Raw genomic sequence first — 23,956 nt, 5'->3', positions numbered from 1 at the left:
CAGAACCTGCATCAATATGCCCACACCATATGACAACACTTTTAAGATAAAGTCTGATGATTGGGGTTGATTTGAGTAGAAGACTACCTCTTTTAGTTCAGATACTTTTACCTTGCTAATGGACGGTCTTGTGTAAAAATATATATATATATATTTCTCATGTACTATAAGGCATAGGTAGTAAAATGTTGAGTTTAGGGAAATCAAAGTCATAGAAAAGGAATACTGTACACAGGCCAGAGTTGGCAGGGTTAGCAGAAAGCGCTGCAGGATGATGAGAAGCAGTAGACCACAACAAATGAAGCCCTGTTGTCACACCAGACCGATCATGGATGACCTGGTCAGATTTAGAAGACTGGAGGTCTGTCTGATGTGATGATGGGAGTACTGACTCATTTTTATACAACAGATGATATAAGTCAGCACAAACATGGTGGGCAGTGTAAGTCATGTCACTTCAAAAGACCTCTGCATCAAGGTGGAGTATGAGTGTTTATAGAATATTACTACTGTATTTGAAATAACTATATAAAGTTTAGGTAAGAAATATTTAACTTCAGGAAGCCTTGTGTTATGGTAACAACAAAATGGCCCATCAGATTAATCTGCTTTAAAGGTCTAATTTTGAGCAGAATTTTGTCACTAATAAATTGCTACTTTAGACTGTTGGTTGAAAGATTGAGACCAAAATATAAAGTTGAGACATATTTTGTTTCTATAACTACCATTGGTCTTAATTGCGCGTTTACCTTAGTAATTCCTCTCTGTGTTTCAGATGTCTTTGGTCTTCCAGGCATGAGCTGCTGTTCAAATTAAAATTCAGACAAATTCTCCTCAATAAAATTTTTAAAATGATAAATGGCCTGTACCTGTATAGCGCTTTATCATGTTCAGAGGGCCCCAAAAGGCTTCTCACTATATTCAGTCATTCACCCATTTGTGGGCACATTCACATGCTAATGGTGGCAAGCTACTGGATAGTTGACACAGATTCCCAGGGACAGTCTGACCGAGGTGAGGCTGCCATGGACCGGGACCACGGGCCCTCTGACCACCACCAGCAGGCAAAGCGCATGAAGTGTCTTTCGTGAAGAAGTGGATGGAGTGGGGATTGAACCAGAAACCCACTGATTGCCATTGACAACTCAGACTGACACATCCCATGTGTGCTAGTCTGGCACATTAGCTAAAGCAGGGGTGGTTAATGTGCGGCTCTAAATTTGCATGCAACTTCTCTGTTTTTCATGTATGGCTCATGGTGACTTGACTGGTCTGTTAAGTTTCTCATATTAACAGTAGTTTGTGGAGGATTTTATTTTGAAAAATAATCAACTTCTCCCCAGCAAAGACGCTTTACACACATCTGCAGTTCAATTATATCTTTTGCAGTTACTCCAACTGAACGACTAGCATAGCTAAACAGAATATTCTGTCACCTCATGACACAAGTCAGACAATATGAGATATCAATACAACTGCCATTATCTTTTCCTGTTTTTAGCAGCCATTCGCGATTACCTTTGTAGTACCTATTTGTTATGGTGGGTTGTTGTAGGTGACCAGGAAAACCTGGAGAGTTTGCGGTATGTGGAATTAATTCTTTTGTGAAGTAATGTGAATGTGGGGGGTCCAAACAAATATTTTTCCAATTTGAGAGCGAGAGAAGTTCCCTTCATATATAATTATTACAATGGCCACTCATGGTTTGCAGCCGTGCCATACTCTTTTCAAGTGACGGATTGAACAGAGTTCTCTGAGATAGTCAAAACTTGCAATATTGTTTTATCATATAAATCTACTTAAAACTTACTTCTCCAGAACTTTCTTCATGAACAGTTTGTTCTCTTCCTTGGTCTTCACAATACTGTTAGTTCACTAATTTTCTTTAACCATCCCTCTGATAAAGAGCGGTGTTCACAGTATGTCTTCTTTAAATCAGCGTTAATCGACCGTACACCACTCTGATCAGCAAGATGTTTCTGTGGCCAGTTAAACACAATAACTGCTATCAGATTGCTGACTGTTTAAGTTGAAGGTAAAATACTTACAGTGTTCACCGTCTCAACTGTCCTCTGAAACTGTCCAGTTTCACACCCATTGACACCAGATGGCTTCAGCAGGCCTTCCTTGCTGTTCCTCCAGCTGTCCATATGTTCATATCAACATGAAACATAGCTCCTGGTGAAATCAGAGATCCTGAAGCTTCGGGATGATAATGAGCATTCACAGTAATTGGTATATTTATCTGCAGATGTCATTGTTAATAATCTGGCAGTGGTGAAATACCTCTTGAATAATTACGCTTTCCCAGTTTCTGAATTCCATCATGAATCATCCTTTAGGTAATCCACTCTGAGCTCTAATCCCCAGATTCCCTCACCTCACCTTTTGGGTGTAGAGGTAAAAGAAAATCAAGCACATTCACTTGGATTATATGTCCACTGATGAATAAATAAGTTTGTCTAAGACACGGTGAGATGATCTGCGTGAAATTAATCAGGAGGCATTTCTCAGTGTGCAGCTGGAGGCACGAGTTAGAAATACCTGCAACGATTTGACTGCTCTCCGGGCTCTTACCTTCATTAAATATTTATGGCTTCACTATCTTTATCTCACTTGCTGTCTCACCAAAATCTGATGCTACAAAGCGGCACAATGCAGGGGGAGGAAATTGTCGGAGGAAGTAGGTCAAGATGGAGAAGAAAATGACAGAGCAGCAAAGAGAGGGGACTGAATCCAGCTGTTCATCACACAGACACAATCCACCTGAGTGTTGGGTTGTAACGAATGACCCAGAAAGAAAATTATAGAAAAAATTGCAAGATTTACATTACATAAATTTAAATCTCTGATTGCCAGAAAAATCATGAGATAATAAGAACACTGTGATCTAAGTGATAAAAAGCTTACATTTTATTTTACATGCACTATTTTCCAAACTTTTAATTTCTTGTGGTGTAATCTGTGCATTCTCTCTTACACACACTCGTAAATTGTGACTGTTTAGTGATTAATAAGTTGACGGCCATGCTGTTGTCTACTTTGGCAACTTAGAGTAACAGCAGGGAGTTCTTTCATTAATCTCAGCAAGGATCTCAAGTCAGAATGAAGTTTTATACAATTTACTCAGATTGTCCTCTAAAAGTTTGGGAAGTATCCACAGTTGGTCCATAAATAAAGTTTTGATTTAAAAGTCTAGCATCACTCAGTAAAACTTGATATTGTGCTCATGTGGTCAATAAATATTGTCTTGATGTAAATCAAAGCTTTGCATGCATGGGGTTCATTGAGTACAATGAGGTAAAATGTGAGATGAGCTGAAATGTTTTCAGGTTTTTCATTTGAACAAAGAGAAAATGTCCAAAAAGCAATCCCAGTATTATTCTGTTTATTATCTTGGCTATTTCTGTAACATTTGCGTGTGGTGTTCAAAAAATGTAAACACAGATAAAATTAAAATAATTTTTTTTAAAAAGTAGTTTTCTCATCACAAATGTCTTTTCCCCAAAGTAACTGGACCTCTTCTATATTGGAGCTGCTCAGTTGAAACTGAATTAATATCTAATGCATACCAAATCAACCACCATCTGCTTGTGTTCACATATTAACACCATAACATGCCCAATTAGTCCATGCTCTGAACATTTAATGCATCTCAAGTCGATTACTGTTCATTTTATTCTGCAGCTACGTTGCTTCTCAGGAGCTCAATAAAATAGAAACTCCTCTATAACCAAAGTAAAATTCAATTTGGTGATGAAAATCGTCTACCCAGTGTGATGTAAAGCCATCTTTGGGCTTAAATAACAATAAATCATGCACCCAAAGCTCAATGTTTGATATAAAATGTTTAATGCTGATATTGAGTGCTCTTAAGTCTTGAGTTCAAAAACAGAAAATTCAACAGCATCTGAACTTTGCATGGCTTTTTATCAAACTTTTTTCTGGGAACATTTCCTTTATATTGAATGCATAATTTCTTTTGCGGAGTAATCTGGCAGCAGTGGGTCATCTTCCTTTTCTTCTATCCAAATGTCATAAATCAAATGTTTCTTCTTTCTTGCTTTACTGTTAAGAAGCTGGACTGTGTAGCAGATGCAAATGATTGTGTAAACTGCCAACCATTTGCATTGACTGTAAAGTGTTTTAAAAGTTGCATGACATTCATCATGCAAGTACAAAGTGTGTTTCTAATGCTGGTTTCTTTGCTTCTTTTCTCTGTCTCTTTTCATTACAGGGGTCAGGAAGACCATACCAGGTGAGTTGAAATGGGACCTGAAATGACCAATCAGGAAGAATACATTGTGCAGTTGCAAATATTTAAACAAAGATATTTGGCTTAACGGTTCACAACTACATCACAGTCTTAAAAGGGGAAATGTGACTGCAGAGGCATTTAGGTTTCATAAGAAGCCAGTTCATTCCTTTGGAATTTCAAAAAATCTAGTTTTTAAATGTTTTTGTCATTAAAAGGTACAACATCAAACAGCAACTTCTGGCCCAAAATAGACATTTATTGTTTAAATCATTTACATTTTAAAGCTTTTTGTAGAAATATTTTCTAAAAATGTTCCAAAGTCTTTCTTGGAAAATAAAAAAAAAATAAATTGAAGACCAGTCCCAGTTCTGTTGTTCAGTGCTACCACATTATTACTGGGGGAAAATTATGCTGCTTCTTTATTCTATAGTTTTTGATCCCAAAATTATGTCTAATGTGTGCAGTTGCAATCAAAAGTTTCCATCCCATCACCATGATCTTGAATGCCATGTCAATATGTGGCTTTTCATGATTTGAGCCATTATTTTCCAGGGTTTTTTGCAATATAAAATTGCAACAAATCTGGAAACTCCCCCCCCCCCAAAAAAAAAAAAAAAAAAAACAGGACAAAAGACAGAATGGTACTGATGATTCTAGAAGGCTTTGAAATTGCCACTGTTGTTCCAAACTAAGAAACATATCTTTTACCCTGAAGACAAACAAATACAGGTCTAGGTAATAATCTTCATCTATATTTTAGAAACAGCTGTAGCTGTATGATGATATTTTAGTTATTTTCTATCTCAAAGACAATAACAATGTTCAAAACTTGTTTTTGTTCCCAAAACTAAAATCCTACAGTTATGTGAGGTACCAGGTGGTTTACCAGGTCAGTTCTGGTTCTGATTTCCCAGTTGAAGTATTCTTTAAAAGTGTGAATTTTTCTCAGGAAGCCTCCTGCTCAGATACAGGAAGCTTTGGAAAGTGATTGTGTTCGGATGTCATGCTTTCCCTTCTGAAAGCATGTTTCATCTCAATACCACAGAGTATTGAATCAGAGTGTTCTCTGTCTCTCTTTTATTTCCTTTTCTCTTCCTTTCAAGGCCTCGCACACATGATGGCAGAACAAGGTACGTCTTCTTTACTTCTTCTCCATAAAACATTCTTTGTTTTTGATTTTGGTGTGGAACTGCATGTTTTGGTGAGGTGAGTGCTGTCTATGGCAGTGCATGCTTCTGTACGCAGAGACAATAAGTGTAGAAGGTGAGTCAGTTTTAGACAAATCTGAGATCTTTCAGGCAGAACATGACTTTATTCGTAAATCGTAGGCATCTAACAAGTGGGGAAAATTCTCCCTGCATTTGAAAAATTTGTAAAAATGCTCACTTTTTTCATATTAGAAATAACTGGTAGGTTCCAGACTAGCTCACCTTTAATTTAGCTCAGTTATCCCCATGGTCTGGTCAGCTTTCAAAAACTGACCAGGTTCAAAAACCTGTATGCTCTAGAACTGCGAATTCTTTGTTGGGCCCCCGATCTCTTACGGCTTGACCAAGCCGAACGGGGAGGTTGAGGTCTGCCTATGTGGGTGTACGTCAAGTTCAAAAGTAGCAAAGAAAGCTTTGGGTCTTGGCCCAGTTGGCTGCTGACTAAATGGAAAATTCCAAAAAGTGTTAGTTTCATTTTATCAACAAGGGACAAAAAAAAAGAAGCTTCCATGGAAGTCTCTAAATGTCCAAACAGTCAGCTGGGTGACTTAAGTTTCCTCTAAGAATCAAATGTCTAATTTAAAATAGATCAACTGTGCTTATTTAGCAAAAAGATGAGGAATGATACAGATCAACCCAATTTGATTGTTAAAATCTGATATTCAAGTCTGACACATTTCATTAGGTTGAAATAGGAGATAAATTTTATGAGGAAATTAAATGTAAAGTATTTACAGAACTGAAATGAAATGGAAACTGATCTACTTTTAACCAATAGAGCGTTCATGGACATTTTAATTCCAGCTGTTAAAACAAAATAGCAAAATAGGAATATATGCACATTTTTAATTGCTATTTTTTAATTTTTTTTTAAGTTTACAAAAGATGTACGGTAAATGTCATTTAATTGCAGAACAGAGTACCTGCATGTGTTGATTCTGTGCTATCCACGTTGAACAGAACTTTATTTTTCAAATGTTTTCATTCAAGCTGTAATAGCTTGTTCCAGGATTCCTTATTGCTTGCTGTGTTTGCATGTTTTAAATGTTTGAGAGGTGCTCTGTTCTGATTAACCCTCATGAACTTACACCCTATCCTCTTCTTCCTCCCTGCCTGGCCTGTCTCGGCTGTGGACTCTTTGTTCCTCCCCCTCCTCCTCCTGCTGCTGCTGCTGCTGCTGCTCTTCTAGCTAAAAGCAAAGGTACAGCCTTTTCAAAATCTTTCCTTTTCCACCAGTATGAAAAGCGGCGATTGCTCTGTGAGTGTTTGAGTGGAACGTGTTAGATGTTTTAATGTGTTTACTTGTCTGTGTTCTATAATGCTTTCTCACTGAGGGTGCTTGTATTAAGTGAGTAATTAAGCCAGCAGCAAATGAAAGGGGGAGAAAAGAGACTTGCTTTGTGTGTTCTGTGTGTGTTTGAGTGTGTTTCATGATTTGTTTAAAGGCTTTAAGTGCGTGCAGGAAGGCCGCACAGCTGATCAGTTTTCAGAAAAACCCTCTCCAGCTTTGCTTTCTGCAAACCAAAGTGTCCACTCAGCAGCTGTGTTCTGCAGGATTTATGAGATGCTCATGGTTTCTTTTTATCAGAAACTTATCTGACAGAATATCCTGCTTACTTGAGGCATTTCTATGACTAGACATGCATTTCTATGTTTTTATGACAAGATGTAAACAGCAGCAATAAAAGAGAGAAGTTAGTTAATTAGTAATTTTCCAGGAAATAATTAGAGGTTTTAGGCTGGATTTTGATTCCCATCATAGTATGCTTTTAAGGCTTGGAGCCTTAGAAATGGAATTGCCCAACGTCTCAAACCACAGATGAACCTGTTTTTATTCACATCTCACTTCAGTAAATACATAGTGGTCTGCGGTGATGCTTTTGTGTGATTACATGAATTCAGGAAATGTCACTAAAAACATTGGAATTGTTAAATAACAATGTTCTGAAGGAGGTGAGATAAAATCTTTGTAATGCACAGATGTATGAGTAGGAAAAAGCTGGCAGCAATGCTTCACAGTGAAGATTAGTTGGTTTTAACTTTAGAGTTAAACCCTTTGAGTCAAGGATATTAAAGACTCCTGTAACTTTTAAGACAAAATCTTTGTTTTGGTTTATTAGGTAAAAATTAAGCTTGCTCTGTAGAAAATGCAAGCTATACAACTGTACAACAATTTTTTTTAAGTATTGATGTCCAGACATTCTTTGAAAATGTGTAGAAAATAAAAAAATGCTCAATTTGTCAAAAAACCTGAATGTCTGAGGATGAAAAATTGAATTTTAAAATATAACTGAGTTCAAATTGGATAATGGCTTGAAGAATTGTCGTTAGATGATTGACTTATCATGTTTCCATGTCTTATCTAGTGATATTAAAGATGCAATCCTTTGTCTTTTTTACATGAAAATCATTGTATTGGATAACGTGGAAAATGCAGACTTTGTTTTAGAAAGGATAAAGGCTGGTGGCTTGTGTTTGTAACACATTTAGACCTGTTTCCTGTCGGCGTGTGATTAGTTGTGCACCCAAAATGGCTTCCCCCCTACATAAGCCCGGTGCTCGCTTCTGAAGATTTCTGCTCCCAGAGATTTCCACTCCCCTCCCTCACCTCCGCTCTTATATTTTCTTGTTGCTGTGTCTAATCCCTCAGCGAGATGGTTGCCATTATTAGGTATTGCACACACGCAGGATCCCTGTTGTCGCCTGTTCGGCACACGAGAGGCTCCATTCTAGCTCTGTTTGCATGCCATCGCACTAGTGGCAGAGGAAAAATAAGATAAGAAACAGCCTCTGCTTCAGAAGGGTCATAATTTACTGTTATGAGCTCAAACTAACTTCTCTATATTAACTTTTAGATTTCTTTTTGATTCTTTTTTTGTTTTTTGAAATGTTCATTTCCCCTTATCTGGCAGTGTTTCTCATCCCCAGCTGTGTCTTCTCTATTTTCCCTCCTCATTCCCGCCTTAACTAGCTCATCCTTTCTTTGCCTCTCTTTCACCTGCAGCAGTTTCTTTAAACAGTTGCAGTTTTGTCTCTTCTCAGTTGATTCTCGCTGTCTTATCGCCTCCGTCTGGTTTAAACACACCGTCTACATGAGTGCTCATGGGAATCTAACAGAAACACAGTGATGTGCAGATCTGTGTAATATTTCTTGAAATGTATACAGCATGTTTTTCATCAAACTAAAGACAGTTTGAAAAAGCGCCATAATCATAGTAAAATTGTGAATTCAGTACCTCACCTCGCCTCTAAAATCTCTAAAACCTAAGATTTGTCTTCCAACCAGGAAAGTTCAAGGTGATTTGCTTTTGTTGCAGTTTGTGATAATCTGCAGATTAATAATGCATTTCTGTCATTTAATGGCTGAAAATACCCAAATACTATAACAAACTTAATAGGTTTTCAGAAATTGATCCAGGAGGGGCACCGTGACACTCTCTGTTAAAATGCGTGAATAAGGATTTACTAAATCTGGTTCTTTGCCTGGAGAAGGATCTGAGAAACATGGAATAATGACAAACTCTTAAAGTAAAAAGGATCATGTGTTTAAAACAGCGATTAAGACAGTTATCTCCCAGTAGCAGAATTCAGTGAACCTGTTTATTAAGGAGATCATGACTGGGTGGCTTACTGGGGTTCAAGAATACTTGGACAGTTGGAATCTATGCGCTTGACTGAGTGCTGATAAATGAGCCAGACTGGGATCCCCCAGCACCGATTTTGAAGAGGGGGAAGGTGGACAGGTTTACTGGGCAGAACCGAGGCGACATATTAAAATCTGCAACTGGACAGTGTTTTAAGATCCGACGTCTGAGTGGTTGGAATAGTTTCCAAATATAAAGTAAATTTTTCTAGAAATTGTAACTCCTTTACTTTGTCACCAAGTATTCTGCTGTTGGTGCCTGTTTGCACTCAGAGTACAGTGGATGGGTGTCATGCTGTGGTGTCTTTTTGATTACAGTTCCCACATAACAGTGGATGTCTGTACAAATGAAGCCATATTTATGGAAATGTTTGAATAAAATATGGAAGACCTGTAGAAACTGAAAGAGAGTCACACATGGTCATATGACTTTGACCCATCTTGGCGAGCTGCTCTGTGGCACCACACTGTGCAGAGTGTTTGCTGGCACAGCCGGTTTGCCAAGAAACAGTAGTGAGAACAAAAACAACAGAGTCAGACAAAATGAAGAACACTACGCTATGACAACAAATAGAAGAAAAAAACACTCAATAGTACTACAACAAGTACTACCTTGAAAACCGACATATTGAGTGTTAAAGCTGCTCAATTGCCTGTGACACAAAAATTAAGTAAAGCATATCAAAATTGTGTTTTGACCTGATCAGCAATAAGTAGAAATTTTAAATACCATTGATCATTGGGGAAACATTAAGATCCTAGGTTAGAATTTTATACATTATATGCAAAATATTTTTAGGAGGAAAATTATATTTACCTAATGTGTGCCTACACCACCGATTGTACATCACAATGGGAATGTATGTCTTGCAATGCATACATCATTGTTTTAGTTACTTGAGAGAGTGTTCTCACACAATTTTAGAAAAAAAATCTTTATGTTGATGGTTTTGTAGGGTCTTTGTTGATGTTTTTATTATATCAATGGTTGTTTATTGGGGTTTTAAGTGGAATATGGTGGCAGTGTACGTTCAGAGTGGGGCTGTATGCACCGAAGTTTAAATAACATGTAGAAGAATCCAGCTTCACATGTAGTTCTCAGGCCCCACCACTCCCAATTCTTTCTTTGGATCATTCTCTTATATTCTAACTCCTAAACCTACTAACCCACTGAAACATCTGAAAAATTAGGCTGATCTTTCAATGAAATAAAATCTTCTCAATTCTGTGTAATAAAAGTCATCTAATTAATGTATCAACAGTATCAACATTTGCCCTCCTATTTGTAGCATGTGTGGGTGTTGTGTCTACATGTGTGCAAAGTGAGCAGGTAGGAGTGTGCAGCAAAAGATCATCAAGTAGTATGCTAATCAGGCTTGATGCACTATAGGGGGGTGTGTTCATGGTAACCTTGAGGAGGCTGACAATCGGGAGATAATGAGCCCTGGGAATTGTCTCAAACACACTCAGATGTCAACATGGCAGGACTGACAACTCACTAGTATTGGTACATAATGTCAAATTATGCTTTTAGACTTCACCTTGGACAGATTCCACTCTGAATGATTGGACGTAGACCAAGCTTGGATATGGGTGGAGTGCTTTTGATTAATCTGGCAACTGTGGCTCAGTGGTTCAGTGGTCGCCTTGCAATTGGAAGGTTGTCGATTCTTGAAAGTCCGTTTGTGATCACATGCAACCTCTTTTTTTGTACAACACTAATTCAGTCTAAATTAACCATTGACATCACAATATTTAATTGAAAGTTACTTCAATTGGGTTACTTCAATTGACTCAGTTGAAGTAACTGCATTATAAATGATTAAACTGCAGTCGTGCGTAAGCATCTGTGCTGGAAAGAAGTCAAACGGATGTGGAATTTGCTAATTTTCAAAATAGATGATTTTGAGAAATAGAGATAGCCTTGTGAGAAGCGCTTTAGGCGCTACTGCCCTAACCAGTGTGTCTCCCCATGTTACAAATGCTCCTGAGTCCCCCTGAGATTAACAACAGCATAAGCACATTCTGTTGTAAAGTGTTGAAATGCCAGCAGACGGACTTCATGCAGCAGCCAATCGATGCAGCAATCCTCCAGCTGTTTGAAAGTCACAACCTGCTACACTCTGAACATTTTTATTTGAGTCCTGTTTGGTATGTAGTGATTACACCCAGTTTGAGCTACATATGATTGCAGAGTTGCCCAGGTGGATCTGGGTGAGTGATGGAATAAAATGTGAGGTCTCCACAGGCCCATTTTTATTCACAATGAATCAGTTAAAAACTGATTCATTGCCCCAGAATAATGTCAATGCTGTTTTTAGGGATAGACAAGAAATTGATTTGTGTATGCTGAAATATTTCAATTATCTAAATTTCAAATGTATATAGCCTGTTGTACTCCTTTGCTTGAAGCAAAGCCACCATGGTCCCATGGCGGTGAACACTATGCTCACTGTTGCTGTCCACACAAATAGTTTCTTCCACTGAAATAAAAACACAGATCCAGTCTGGTGAGGGCGTGTTCTATTTCGACTGGTCATGCACATGTCTATTTTTGTAAAGTTGTTGTCTATGCCCTTTGTGGTACATCCCAAATAAGAACAGCAGTAAGGTGGTGTCTGGAGGCATATTTGTTATTCATAAATAATCCTCATTGAATATCACTCTAGATAGTGTTTATGGTAAAATGTTACAGAAACAACAGGATTTAAAATCTTGGTTTAGTGGAACTCCTTTCTGGTTATAACACTGCAGTAGAGCATTAAGTCCTTGACTCTTTCTTTTCTCTTCTTTGTGTCTTAGCCTTTTCCAGTTGCTGGTTATTGCAAACACTCCAGTTCTCTTCAGCATTGCTCTGCTGGCCCACAAGGTTGTGATTGTAACCTATTTGGTCAAAGATGTCAACTCCAATAGTCAAATTGCCCTGGAGCAAACATATTTCAGCAGCAGAGCACTCCCTAGACAACATTTCAGGCAGGGGGTGGGGCGTTGGTAGCAATCTTAAGGGAAAAAAAACATGGCGGTGATCTGAAAAACGATTAAATCCAGATTCCAAGCGACAACATAGCTCACCCCCCCTGAGGGGATTGACATGGGCAGCAGCATAGGAGGGAGAGAAAGATGGAGGAGGAGGAAGAAGAGGAGAGATCATGAGGGAGCGTGCTGGTTATCTTAATTAAATGGAAGTGCATTTCATCCTCCTCCTATTGATTTGTGCCAGGGGCTGTGTGTACATTGTGTGTGTTTCAAAGGCTCCGTCTGATCTGTGGAGCTGAATTTACTGGTGTGACGACTGAAGTCGACAAACTGCTCAGAGTTTTGTTGTACTAAATAATAAAACTGAGATCTCACAAACTGCTTATGGCTGCTATATAATTTAATGAAGTCACAAATACGAAACAAAAGAAAAATACACTCGAGTGTTTGGAAAGGTGTTTGCTTTCCTGATTGCATGAATGCATCTATTTTACTGTGCCGATCCCGGCCGGGCTACACACAAACCCAAAGCATTATTCTTTTTCTCCCTTTCCGCCCCTTCTGCCCTGCTTCCATTTATTTTGATTCCTGAAAGTTAATGCTAACAGTTCTGTCAAGCGACTGTGCTTCAGGCAACACTGCTTAAATACATCTTTTGCTATTTTAGTGACCTGCTTTCTGGCATGGGTTCTTTTTTCCCATTACTGGGAATGACATTTCATTTAGACCACATCATTCATCTTTTCCAAGTCAACATTCTGCTTCTCATTTTTATTTTCATCTTTGATATATCTCTTGTATTCACTTGACTTGTTTTACTGTTTTTCTTTGGCCGTGTTTTGTTCCTGCTTTTTACTCTGATTTACCTTCTTGGGTCCACTTTGAGAAAAAGTGTCCTTCATTTTTTGTAATATATTTTAGGTAATATACAACTTTATTTAGTATTTTGCATCATGACAATAAATAATTTTTATAGGAACATTGTGATGAAGTGCATCACTGTACACCAACAATGTTTGTGTGAGTGTGATATTTTAACTAAAGAATCCCTGGAACCTGAGCAATTGAGAAAATTGATTAACTTCTCCCTCTATTTAAGAGTGGTGGGGCAAAATTATATATTTTTTATTTTTTGTAATATTTTTTTCATGGTTCGTGTTAGTTAATCCACCCCAAAATTAATTTGCACCCTTGTTTTACAACCAAATTAGGCATGTTCAGTGTTAGGGTGCTGATATGTTTGGGTTTCAAAAGAATTACCATTTGAGCAATGTTTCTCCTGATTTCCTTTTTCTCACTTTACAAGTTGCCTTGTAAATCAAAGAGGCGTTTTTAGCTGTGTATCTGTGTAAAGGCAAACACTGGAATGTGGTTTTAATTTTAAAGAACATAAGGACTGAACTACAATGAATCCTGATCTAACTGGTCAAGGATGGACCAGCAAATGAAGCTTGTGTCTTTTGCTTTACATTGATACAACTTTGCAATCCTAAATTGTGCCTTTTATATAGAGGAAGCTTTGTCCTTCAACCATTCCAAGCCAGACATGTATTTAGTATTGCCATGAAGATGAACATTTAACATGCTAGCTGAGACTAGTTTATTCTGATAAGTTTTAGGTACTTTGATATTTCTCTGAACAGAGAACTATACTCTGTGATCTTTCTTGACAAAATTTACAGCAAAGATGTTTTCTATTTGAGAATCTTTAGAGATTAAAGGACATGAAATATAGATTTATATCCTAACATTTACCAGATTGAGTTTTGGCAACTATTCCTTCTCTAAGGAATAGTATTTCCTTATTGGCATTATATTAACACACACCTGCATGCTCCAGAGCACTCCTGCTTTGACAGGGATACATACAAATCCTGGTTATTTCCCAGATATCATCACTGTTAATGATGCCAACCTGAATTAGACCTCTGAATGAGGCCTAAATAAATAGACGGGATGTTAGACGAGCTTTACAGGAGACAGCTTCACAGGTCTCAAACTTTTTTCTTTAAACCAAAGTCATTCAAACCACCTTTTAGCAATGTATGCTAACAACCTGCAGCATCTATCACAGCTGCACTTTTATTTTGCCATAAAGTGTGCTGCCTTTGTCCTCTGATTGCTTATTTTATTTATATATTCATGTTTTTCTAATGGACTAAGTCTTTCAGATTGTGAAGAGACTTTTGGGTTCAGCCAAATGGTTCTTACATTTTTATGTAGTTACATAAAAGACCTGTAATGAATCTGAAGCTGAAGTGAATTTGAACAGATCTTTTTGAGGATTTTAAGGTTGCTTTTTTAATCTTTTGGGTGGCTTGATGAAAAAGCGGTGAAGAATGATGTAACAGTCATTTGTAGAACGCTAATTTGAACTTTCTGTGATTATCGCTGCTGCTACATTTCCTTGAAAAGAAATCACTAAATGAGCCTGGTGTGAAAAGGGAAATTTTTTTTCCGCTTGCTTTGTGGCTCCTATGCAGTGCAGTTGAATCGATGGCATGGCACCAAAGTTAGCTTTGCATACATTTTCTTCTTTGCTCTGTGTTTGACAGTCAGAATGGACCTGCCTTATCTTCTTCAGCTTTTGCTTTGTTCCACATGGCTGAGCTCCCAATGAGCTGTGGTGATCGTTCGATTGCCTTTAGCCGACCATAACTGCTTCCAATCCTAAAGTTGTGACAGAGAAATTGTGGACATTTGAGGAGAGAAATGATCTATTGTTGCCATGTAGCTCTGACTGGCTGCTATCAGAAGCATTCGACCCCAGAGAGGAATTATCTCAGATGAAGAAAAACTCCAGTGTTTCAGCGCTGAAGGTGACCTGAACGCTCCAGCTCAGCAAATTAAAGCGTCGGTGCTATCAGATGCTGAGGAAAGCTAAGCGGATACAAACACCACATCCACGCTGAAGAGGTAAATGCCTATCATTGATTGATCTCCCTCTCTGATCCATTTTATGTAATTCCCATCAGCATAATTCAGTCTACTAAACATTCCCCTCAGCCTTTAAAATTTATGCAAAGTCCCACAGAGAGAGTCGACTGCAAAACATTTGTGCAGTTATGAGAAAATAAGATATACCTGAGGGCTGTGTGCTGGGCCCACTAAGCTTTTAACATTTATATCCAGATAAGAGAAGTCCATTATGTTTCATGCTGAATGCTCATCAGCTGGCTTTGATGCCACAAAAGCTGTGAAGGCTTATATTTCCAGAGGCTAACACAAAGTCGCTTGAGATCACAGTTTGTTGCAAAGTTATGCAAATTCCCCTCTAAAATAGACAGCCTTTTGAGTGATTTATTCAAACCCAAGATGGCTGTCAAAAGTCCAAATATAACAAAAATAATCAAAAAAAGTATTGGTCTTTTAATCTTTTGTCACAGAATATCTTTACCATACCAACACATTCATTTTACACTTTACCATTCACTATTTTTGGTAAACCCTCCTTGAATCCCTTACGACACGCTTACAACTGGTTATTTTCATAGTTCAACCATCTAATGTAGTTTAATTATTATCCCCAGTGAAAATCATCTTAGCACTACTGCAGAAACTAACATTGACAGTCTTTTTTATTTCTATTCAGGTGAGTTCAGACAATCAGCATCACAGAAAATAAATGCAACTCATGAGTTGTTTGCTTTGCAAATGACAGCCAATAGCCTGCCAAGTAGCATAGTGGCTAGTTATTTCAGCTTCCAAGGTTATGCACAAATAACTTCAACTATATGACAGAAAAATTTGCAAATACGTGAATTTTTTGAGCGTGAAATATTATTATGCTCAGCCATAAAAAGGCAGAGGTCCACTACATTCTAATAAAATGAACAATATCAACAGACTCTTTTTGATTTAGTGAAGAAACTACTCTACCCTTAGTTCACCTTGGACCATGAAGCTACCCACCTGGTTTCCTAGGGATAGCTCAGTTATCCTTCAGAGGAAGCTAATTTCAATCACTTGTGTTTAGGATCTTATTCTCTCAGGCTTGATCCTGATCTCAAGATGTTATATAAAGTTTAGAATAAAGATGAACCAGTAAATGGAGTGCTTCACTTTTTTATTGCAACAGTGAAGACAAATCTCTAATTCATCTACTCATCTCTTGTTAAATCTCTTAGAAACAACACAATATACTTGCACTCACTTCTTGAAACTCACCCTAATGCAGACCTACCTTTTCCAGTTGAAGAACACATGATTAGGACCTGAGTAACAGATGTTTCAAGTTCATAACCCAAAAATATAATGACAACTGTGTACTTTTTGACATCGATATTTTCACAGAAAAAAGTCTGCAAAATAAAACCTGACTTGTTTATGATTTGAATGATCACTTCCAGAGCTTTTTGATTTTTTTTGTAGAAGGCATGGGAATGATGTAGAGTAGGAAAAACCATCATAAACAATATAAAAAAAATATTGGTTATAAAGTATATACGTATAGGGACTTATGGTGAAATATTTGCCTCTTTCATTTTAACTGACTACTGTAATGTTGATCAAAAATGAGGTCAATTACTTTATTCTATCTATCTTAATATCTTACTAAATTATGCCTGATTACTATTACCTTAATCTTTTTTTAAAGATAAATACTTTACTCTTCACTCAGTTTCTGCTCTATAGTGTTTACCTCAGGAACCTATGCTGTCCAATACCCCAGGTCTGCATTGAGAAATGTGCTTCTCATGTTTTTCACACTGATACACACATGGGTGCCCTCTGCCCTCCTTGTGTGCCATCTCCTTGCTCTTTGCTGTGTGTGTGGATGGTGGAAATCTGTGTCATTTTGGCCTCGGCTCTACCGTGGGAGTAGGTCACGCTTGGTGAGGTAATACAGCGTGAACATGAGAACTGGAACCAGCCAAGCCTGGGACATTTTCCAAAGCTTCACACATGCATCTCCCTGCTGGCACCACATCAAGCTGAAGGCGTCCTCTTACTGACTCATATCTGCAGGTTTTACTGTGCAAAAAACAAACTAAACCACCACTGGTGGTTCTCTGCAGGTTGTGGGAAAAGGCATCAATGCAAACTCTACAGATTTACATTCACTGATGCCCCCAGAAAATACACTGGAGTTAACATTTTTGTAAGACATATCAGAAATATTATTTTTGTTTATAGTCTAAGGAATAATGTATCCTGAGTAGCACATCAAATTTGAATAAATCAGAATCTTAAAATTATAACATTCAGTTACATGCACATCAATTCTGTATTCATAGTGGCTAATCTGTACTCAGTGACTGTGGGAGATAGGCACCTGTCCGGGGGGCCATGCATAAATAAGTGGGTCTAGACAATAGTGGTTTATTTGAACTGATCAGCAATTAGATATATTTTAATGAGCAAACCAGTTCAAGTCAAATCAAAACTAAAATAGTATACAGAAAATGTAATCTGAATTTTAGATCTGTATGTCATAAATGAAAAGGAAATCATATTTTCCAACAAAACTGGTTAAGAATTTGAACCTATTTATACCAGAATTAATAAGCTTGATCCCCAGTTCTTCTACTGTGTAGTTATCTGAGTTGATAATATTACTAGTACGGTACTCTTTTTCCAAGGCTGTTTATCTGAAATTGGAACAATTCAGACAAACTCCTCTACCTCGTTTTTTCTTTTCAAGAGTGACCATTTTCTGGTCATATCAGTGTAAGCTGTCATTACAGCATACCCCCACTTTATCGTCCCCTCATTATTCTGTCCTCACTGAGACCTCTGTGCCATGCATCTGAGGCGTCGTCTGTAGCTGGCGGTCAGAGAGCGATGACGGGCGTCGACACTCTGCAGACATTATCTGCATGTCACTGTCCTTCAGCCCCTACTTCACTTTCTATGAACTTGTGGTTCAGGCAAGTGAGTTTACATGCACAAACAGTGACATGGTGCAGGCTAGCTTGGGATGCAAAGGTTGAGTGATGCATACAGAAAAATGTGGTAAATTAGTTCAATTGTGGTGGGAGATTGGTAATTATTGTCTCAGTGCTCACCTCGTCATCCTTCAGCAACACCCACAACACCTGCCCATGCATCTTCCTGTTTGCAGTGGAGTGAATTTTAAAGAATTCAATTGATCCCAGTCAGATTTAATTACCTCTCCTTTTCCCTATTGGGAACCAAATTAAACTCTATTCAGATGTTATCTTTCCTTGTGGTGTCATTGGTAAATGCAACAATGGGAAGCTGAATATTATCATTGCCTTTACTCAGATGTGGTAAAGAATGATCACCACATTTAAATCATAGTTGTTGTTTTTTTCAGATTGGGATGTAATACAGAACAATGTCAAACATCCATCTCATGATCCAGTTCCAAGTGGACCCACCTTTACCACCGATCACTCTGATTAGTCTCAGTTCTCTGTATCAGGATTTTGGTTCACTCTCTTTCCACCCCCCCCCCCCCCCCCCCCCCCCCAACATTACATCAGCTCATTGATGTGATGGAGACATTTCTTTCTGTTCAGCTGTCTTAAGGTCCCAATCTATTAGGTTAAGATCTGCAGTATGACTGGGTCCCTATTTTCTTTTTTTTAGCATATCTGTTGTGGATTTGCTGGTCTTTTGTGAGATCAATATGTTTTTACCCCAGTCTGGGCAAAGCTTCAGATGCCTGACAAATTGTCTCACATTTGACTTTAGAATGCTTTGCAGTCACTGAGTCAAAAATATTGCATACAAAGTGTCCAGGTGCTGTGGCTGCAAAGCAAGCCATAAGTCTTCCACCATCGTGCAGGGTAATTGGCAAGACGTGTTTGACATGTTTGTGCTGATATGCTGTGAGCTTAGCATTATATCTATGCAATTCTAATCTGATCTTATCAGTCATTATTGTTCAAGAAGTCTTGTGGTTCATGAGATGCAAATCATTCTCATTTAACCCTTCTGAAAAATTATTTTCTGATTGTCCTAGCACAAAGCTTAAGATTCAATGGAGCTAATTGAGTTCCTTTTTTCTCATGTATGGACTTTGAGGTAGACTTGTTAGGACCTCAGCTTCAGAAAGATTGGCAGCTTGTTTGAAACGTCTTTCACCTTTCCCTCAAAAGAATAATAAATCTCAGATAGGTAGGGGATGGTCATATAACCCTCTTTGAAACAATAGTTTTATTCTAGTCAAAATAAGGTGTTTGATCAATTCAGACATGTCTAGTTAACATAAGTGGGCATCAGTTTCCCTGTAAAGACCGAAGGTTTGCTTTATGTCCCTGTACACAGAGCTGAACAGCTTATTTTCTTTAATACCATCTGGTTGTTGGTTTACTGAGTTTATAGGTTCAGATGACCACCTCACCTGAATAAATCTGTAAATTGATAAAGTGTGTCTTTCACAGTTTTTGGGGTGTGTGTGTGTGTGTTTGCGTTTGCTGTGTGCCGAGCAGATTACTGCAGTGGTCCCTGCTATCTTTATCAGCCAGATGCTCGCTGCGACACGACGCTCACATGACGACTCAGAGAGAGGGGGAGCTGTTATCTCTCTGCCTCCAGATCCTGCAGCGTCTCCTCACCTCCCCCAGCTCTTCCACCCTCCTCCCCCAGCTACTACCCCCACCTCCATCTCCCCAGGCCCCTTCACATTGCATTCTTTTATCCCCTCATTCTCATTTTAGCACAATTGTTCATTATCGGTCTGTTGTTTTTCATCTATGACTTAAGGAGCTAAAAATGGAGTAACATTGAACAGACACATGCGCTGTTGTGGCAGGTGTTTAAAACAAAGGTGGAGATGAGCCAACTGCAAACCAGACAGACCATATAGGTGGTCAAAATGAAGCCAGTGGGTGGCAGTGTGGATCTCACTGGAAATTTGAAGATGTTGGAGAAAAAAATATAGTTAAGATGAATAGCTGTTTTGGCTTACGGGAGGTTTTCTGAATATTGTCTAACTTTAAAACTCTATTTGAACCACGTCCTCACTGAACATTAGAGGAAAGGAGCGTGTGATTGTTCCAAGAGGAAAATAAGGGATAGGAAGGAAAAATGACACTGTTGGGTGAAAATGAGCCAATCAAGACGGAGCATGTGGTCTGTTCCACACCAGTAACTCCCACTTTAATACCGTCCCAACCCCCGGCTATTCAGACCCAATCCAAACACACACACAGAGTAAAGGACAATGCACACAATGGGTTTCATCCATCATCTATTGTTTTTTACACGCTCCACCACATGTGTAGTATGAGTTTCACCCACACAGTCTCCTCTCACACACACAAGTGCACCACAAATGTGATAAACACCCTATAATGTGCAGATCTATGGCTGATTTTATTGACTGCACTATATTACTGAGTATTTTGTTTAAAATAAGTGCTGCTCTACATATTTGGGAATGTATGTTGTTGCTGCTGAAACAGTATCCTTTATAGAAAATCTGTCAGAAAATCACCACTTTTTTGTGGGATTAGTATTTTAATGATGAAGTGAATCACTGAGATTAGCTTCAAAATCCATGATTTCACACATAATTATACCATTTGCACATAACTGTTCATTAATTTAAAATCCGATATGATAGTTTAAAATACATTTTAAGAATGAAAAAATTTATAAATCTAGCTCAGGAAGACTTTAATTAACACAATCAAGTTTAATCACTGCAAAAACCAGAGGAAGATATTAGTGCCTTTTTTAGTCGCACTACGGGTCATTATGGTGAAGGCAGTCAGAAAAATAAACCAATGAAAAAACAAAAATAAATAAAAGGTTTACCCTTTTATTCCTTCTTGTTTAGTGTGACTCCCAAAGACTGGTAAATTTTGAAATTGGTCCACCAGCATAGGCACCAAGATGGTAAACACTTTTTGAAAAATGTCTGGTTGACAAGTTCACTTATAGACAGACAAAGAGCGACCATTTTTCATGTGGCTGAGAAAGATAAAAAATAAAAAAGCATATGGACTATCACAATTAAAAATAATTGTCCTAATATTTACATATGTATGCCTTTGTAATGGTGGAGGCATAAAGTATCCTGTATATGTTTTGGATCTACAAATCAAATAGAAAAAAAAAGAATTTTTTTTTTTTTCCAGATTAGTGCAAAACTTTGGACACCACTGACTTGAGGCTTATATGTGGACTTAGAAACCAGTAGAACAACAGTAACCCATTAAATTAAGGAGCAAAATCAAGACAGATTTAGAAAAAACTAAAACTCAAAAGCTAATTTAAACCATGAGCAAATCGGCAGGAGTCAAATGCTAAATCACTTTTTGGATCGTAAATACTGTTGATATTAGCCAGTTTTGTGTTTTTATTTTCCATACTTTTCTGGCAAACCCTATCAAGTTAAGCTAAACTGTATTTCATGCTTTTCTTTCTGATAAGGTAACTTCTGAATTAAAATTATGCAGTTATATATTGTAAGCAGACTGCAGAGAATTCAAGTAAACCCTTACACTTCACCCTCCGACAGTATGAAGAGCGTTTGATTTTATTGGTAATGGTATCATGGTAAGAGATAAATATTTTGCTGAAATCTGTAGGTCAATCTGCAGACTTATGAGTTTTGAACCTAGTTTAACTTGAAGATTAGAAAAGTTCTGTTTGTGTTGTGACTGTAAGCGTGATATGGTTGTTGGCTCTCATGAGATAATTACCCTTCACATCAGGTTGTTTAAACATGATTGTAGGCTAAGACAATCAAATAAAATGTAAAAAAAAAAAGCAGTGTCAAATCTAAGATTGAGTGGATCGAGTGAAAATGGTAGGGGATGTTTTTTAGAGTTTCTGTGATTGTGTGCCATTGACAGACGGACTGAATCTGGAGCCTCACTAGGGAGAGGAGGGGTCGATCATTGTGTGATTATTAGCCCTCCTTGGGGGCTTTTGTCTGGGCCCCATGAGAGAAAGGAGGTTAAAGCTACTTAGCCTGAGGAAGGCCTCTCAAAGCTGTCTGTGTGTGTCAAGGAACATTATTGCTCTCCTGCTGACCAAAATCACTTAATGTTTTTGTCAAATCTTCAGTCTCTTGTCAGCTGAACACTGACACAAGGCCTGGTAAAGTGGACCAATTTAAAAGAAAATATACTATGTAAAGTAGATTTTTAGCTTGTGCTTATGATTTTTAAAGTGAGTTCGCATCAAGTTTATGAAAGCCAAATCTTACAGTTGAAGCTGCAAGTCTCTTGTTGTCTTCACTTAATAAAACTTGACTTTTATCCTTCAAGTTAAAGTTAAGTAGACTTTAGTCTATAATTCCAGATGTCCTGTAGCTCAGTTTAAACTGCAATTTCCACCTTTTTACGTCTCTGCATGTCACCTGGTTCAGGAAGTGAATGTTCTCACCCTCCAATGCCTTTCTATTTTAAAGTCAGCATTTTCTCCCTCGGTAATCCTAAGGACAAATTTGTCATCATTTTTTTCAAAAAAAAAAAAAAAAAAAAGAAAACATACTTAAGCCTTGGTTGTGGGTACTCAGTCCAACTTTTGTTAAAGGGCACTGACTTCTCATACACCGTGTACTTCTAAACTGAGTGGAAGATGACAATAGACTTCCATTCCTCCAAAAAACTGTTGATATCCATAAGATTTTTCCTTTATTCAATTCAAACCTTGCAGATCAGGCACTTGAATGGATTTCAGAGTATCCTGCAAAATTTGTAAAGTTCACAGTAAGTGTAATGATAAAATGGGAGTAAGGGTATTCTGGAACAAGCTGAAGATATAAGAATGACTGACCAATTATTAACAGTAATTTGGTTTAGTAATAAGATTACTGTTTTAAAGTAAATTCAAATATTTGATTTAGACCAGTTTTCCATTCTGAATCACAGTTAATCAGCCTTTTAGTGTGTGAATGTCTGATTGGTTTATTTTAAAATGTTCTCAATTATGCTTTCTTAATATAAACCCAAAATGTGTTTTGTGATGACCCTGATGAAGGCCACAAACTGAAAGGGCTTGGTCTTCTAATTAAGCTGTTTCTTATTATCTCAAATGTTGCTTCAGTTTTCACTTCACCAGGCTTTTTAGATTTTTCCAGAAAGCTGTTTTCATGGTGCAACCCACCATTGATCAAAAATAACAGTATCTGTCTCATGTTTATTAATATTAACACTTCCAACTTTCAGTTCCTCAAGATCAAATATTAGTCCTTTACAGCCGGTGCCCTATGATGTTGAAATGCACCTCAAAAATCCTGAATCAAATAATTTTGTCCTGTGTAAGGAAAATGTCTGTAAAGTAAGTAACTCAGTTATTTTAGCCTGGTACGTTGAGGCTAGGAATGCATCAAAAAGTTATGGGACATTGTCACTCAAGAACTGGAGTTTGACTCCTGCTCAATTAATTGCTTGTACAGCAAATTCGTCCTTCCGTTTAAGGGGTACATAAACCTTATTGTCATCTGGATAACAAAGGAAAGCATTCTCAAAGACTGGGGGGCAACAGATGAAAAGAAAAAAAAATAGAAGCCCAGGTATCAAGTCCTGTGGTACTTGCATAGAGTGAGCACTTTTCCAAAGACTGCCTAATGGTCATACAGAGTGGTGCAATCTGACCTACAATCACTGCGATATCGTATTCTGAAATGATTATGAATAAAATTCCCCACAAAAAGACCAAATATTACTACTTAATAAAATCAGGCCAGCATGAAAAACAAAAAGTAGAATACAAGTTTTATAGAAAACCAACATGTGTCCAATTGAAACAAAAGCAAAGAGCCATTTAAAGTGAGGCAATCGACCGCGGAGTAGATGTGAGCGTGATGTAATGATATTTGAGAAATTTTCAACATGTTTGATCTACTGTGTCATTTTCTCATTTGTAATCACTTACCTGCAGTAATTCAGTTAAATTTCAATAATCCTAATTATAACATATTGCTTTGTTAAAAAGTCATATTCA

At 37.7% G+C, this 23,956-nt stretch overlaps 1 protein-coding gene across 11 annotated transcripts in view; it reads left to right on the top strand.

The window, feature by feature from the left end:
- nrxn3a (neurexin 3a) overlaps positions 1-23,956 on the top strand; it is a 126,918-nt gene that overhangs the window by 20,277 nt on the left and 82,685 nt on the right. For all 11 annotated transcript variants that reach the window (XR_004336748.1, XR_004336746.1, XR_004336747.1 and 8 more), the window contains exons 3-5: positions 4,238-4,258; positions 5,362-5,388; positions 6,656-6,667. Coding sequence is in view for 7 of the 11 variants with exons in the window: in XM_032546662.1 (XP_032402553.1) it covers positions 4,238-4,258; positions 5,362-5,388; positions 6,656-6,667 (60 nt within the window). In the remaining 4 variants the exon portion in view is untranslated. The remainder of the gene's footprint in view (positions 1-4,237; positions 4,259-5,361; positions 5,389-6,655; positions 6,668-23,956) is intronic.

The sequence above is a fragment of the Xiphophorus hellerii genome, chromosome 19, assembly GCF_003331165.1.
Source record: "Xiphophorus hellerii strain 12219 chromosome 19, Xiphophorus_hellerii-4.1, whole genome shotgun sequence".
Taxonomy (NCBI): domain Eukaryota; kingdom Metazoa; phylum Chordata; class Actinopteri; order Cyprinodontiformes; family Poeciliidae; genus Xiphophorus; species Xiphophorus hellerii.
Note: the sequence above shows the minus strand (reverse complement) of the source record. Positions and strands in the feature narration are given on the sequence as shown.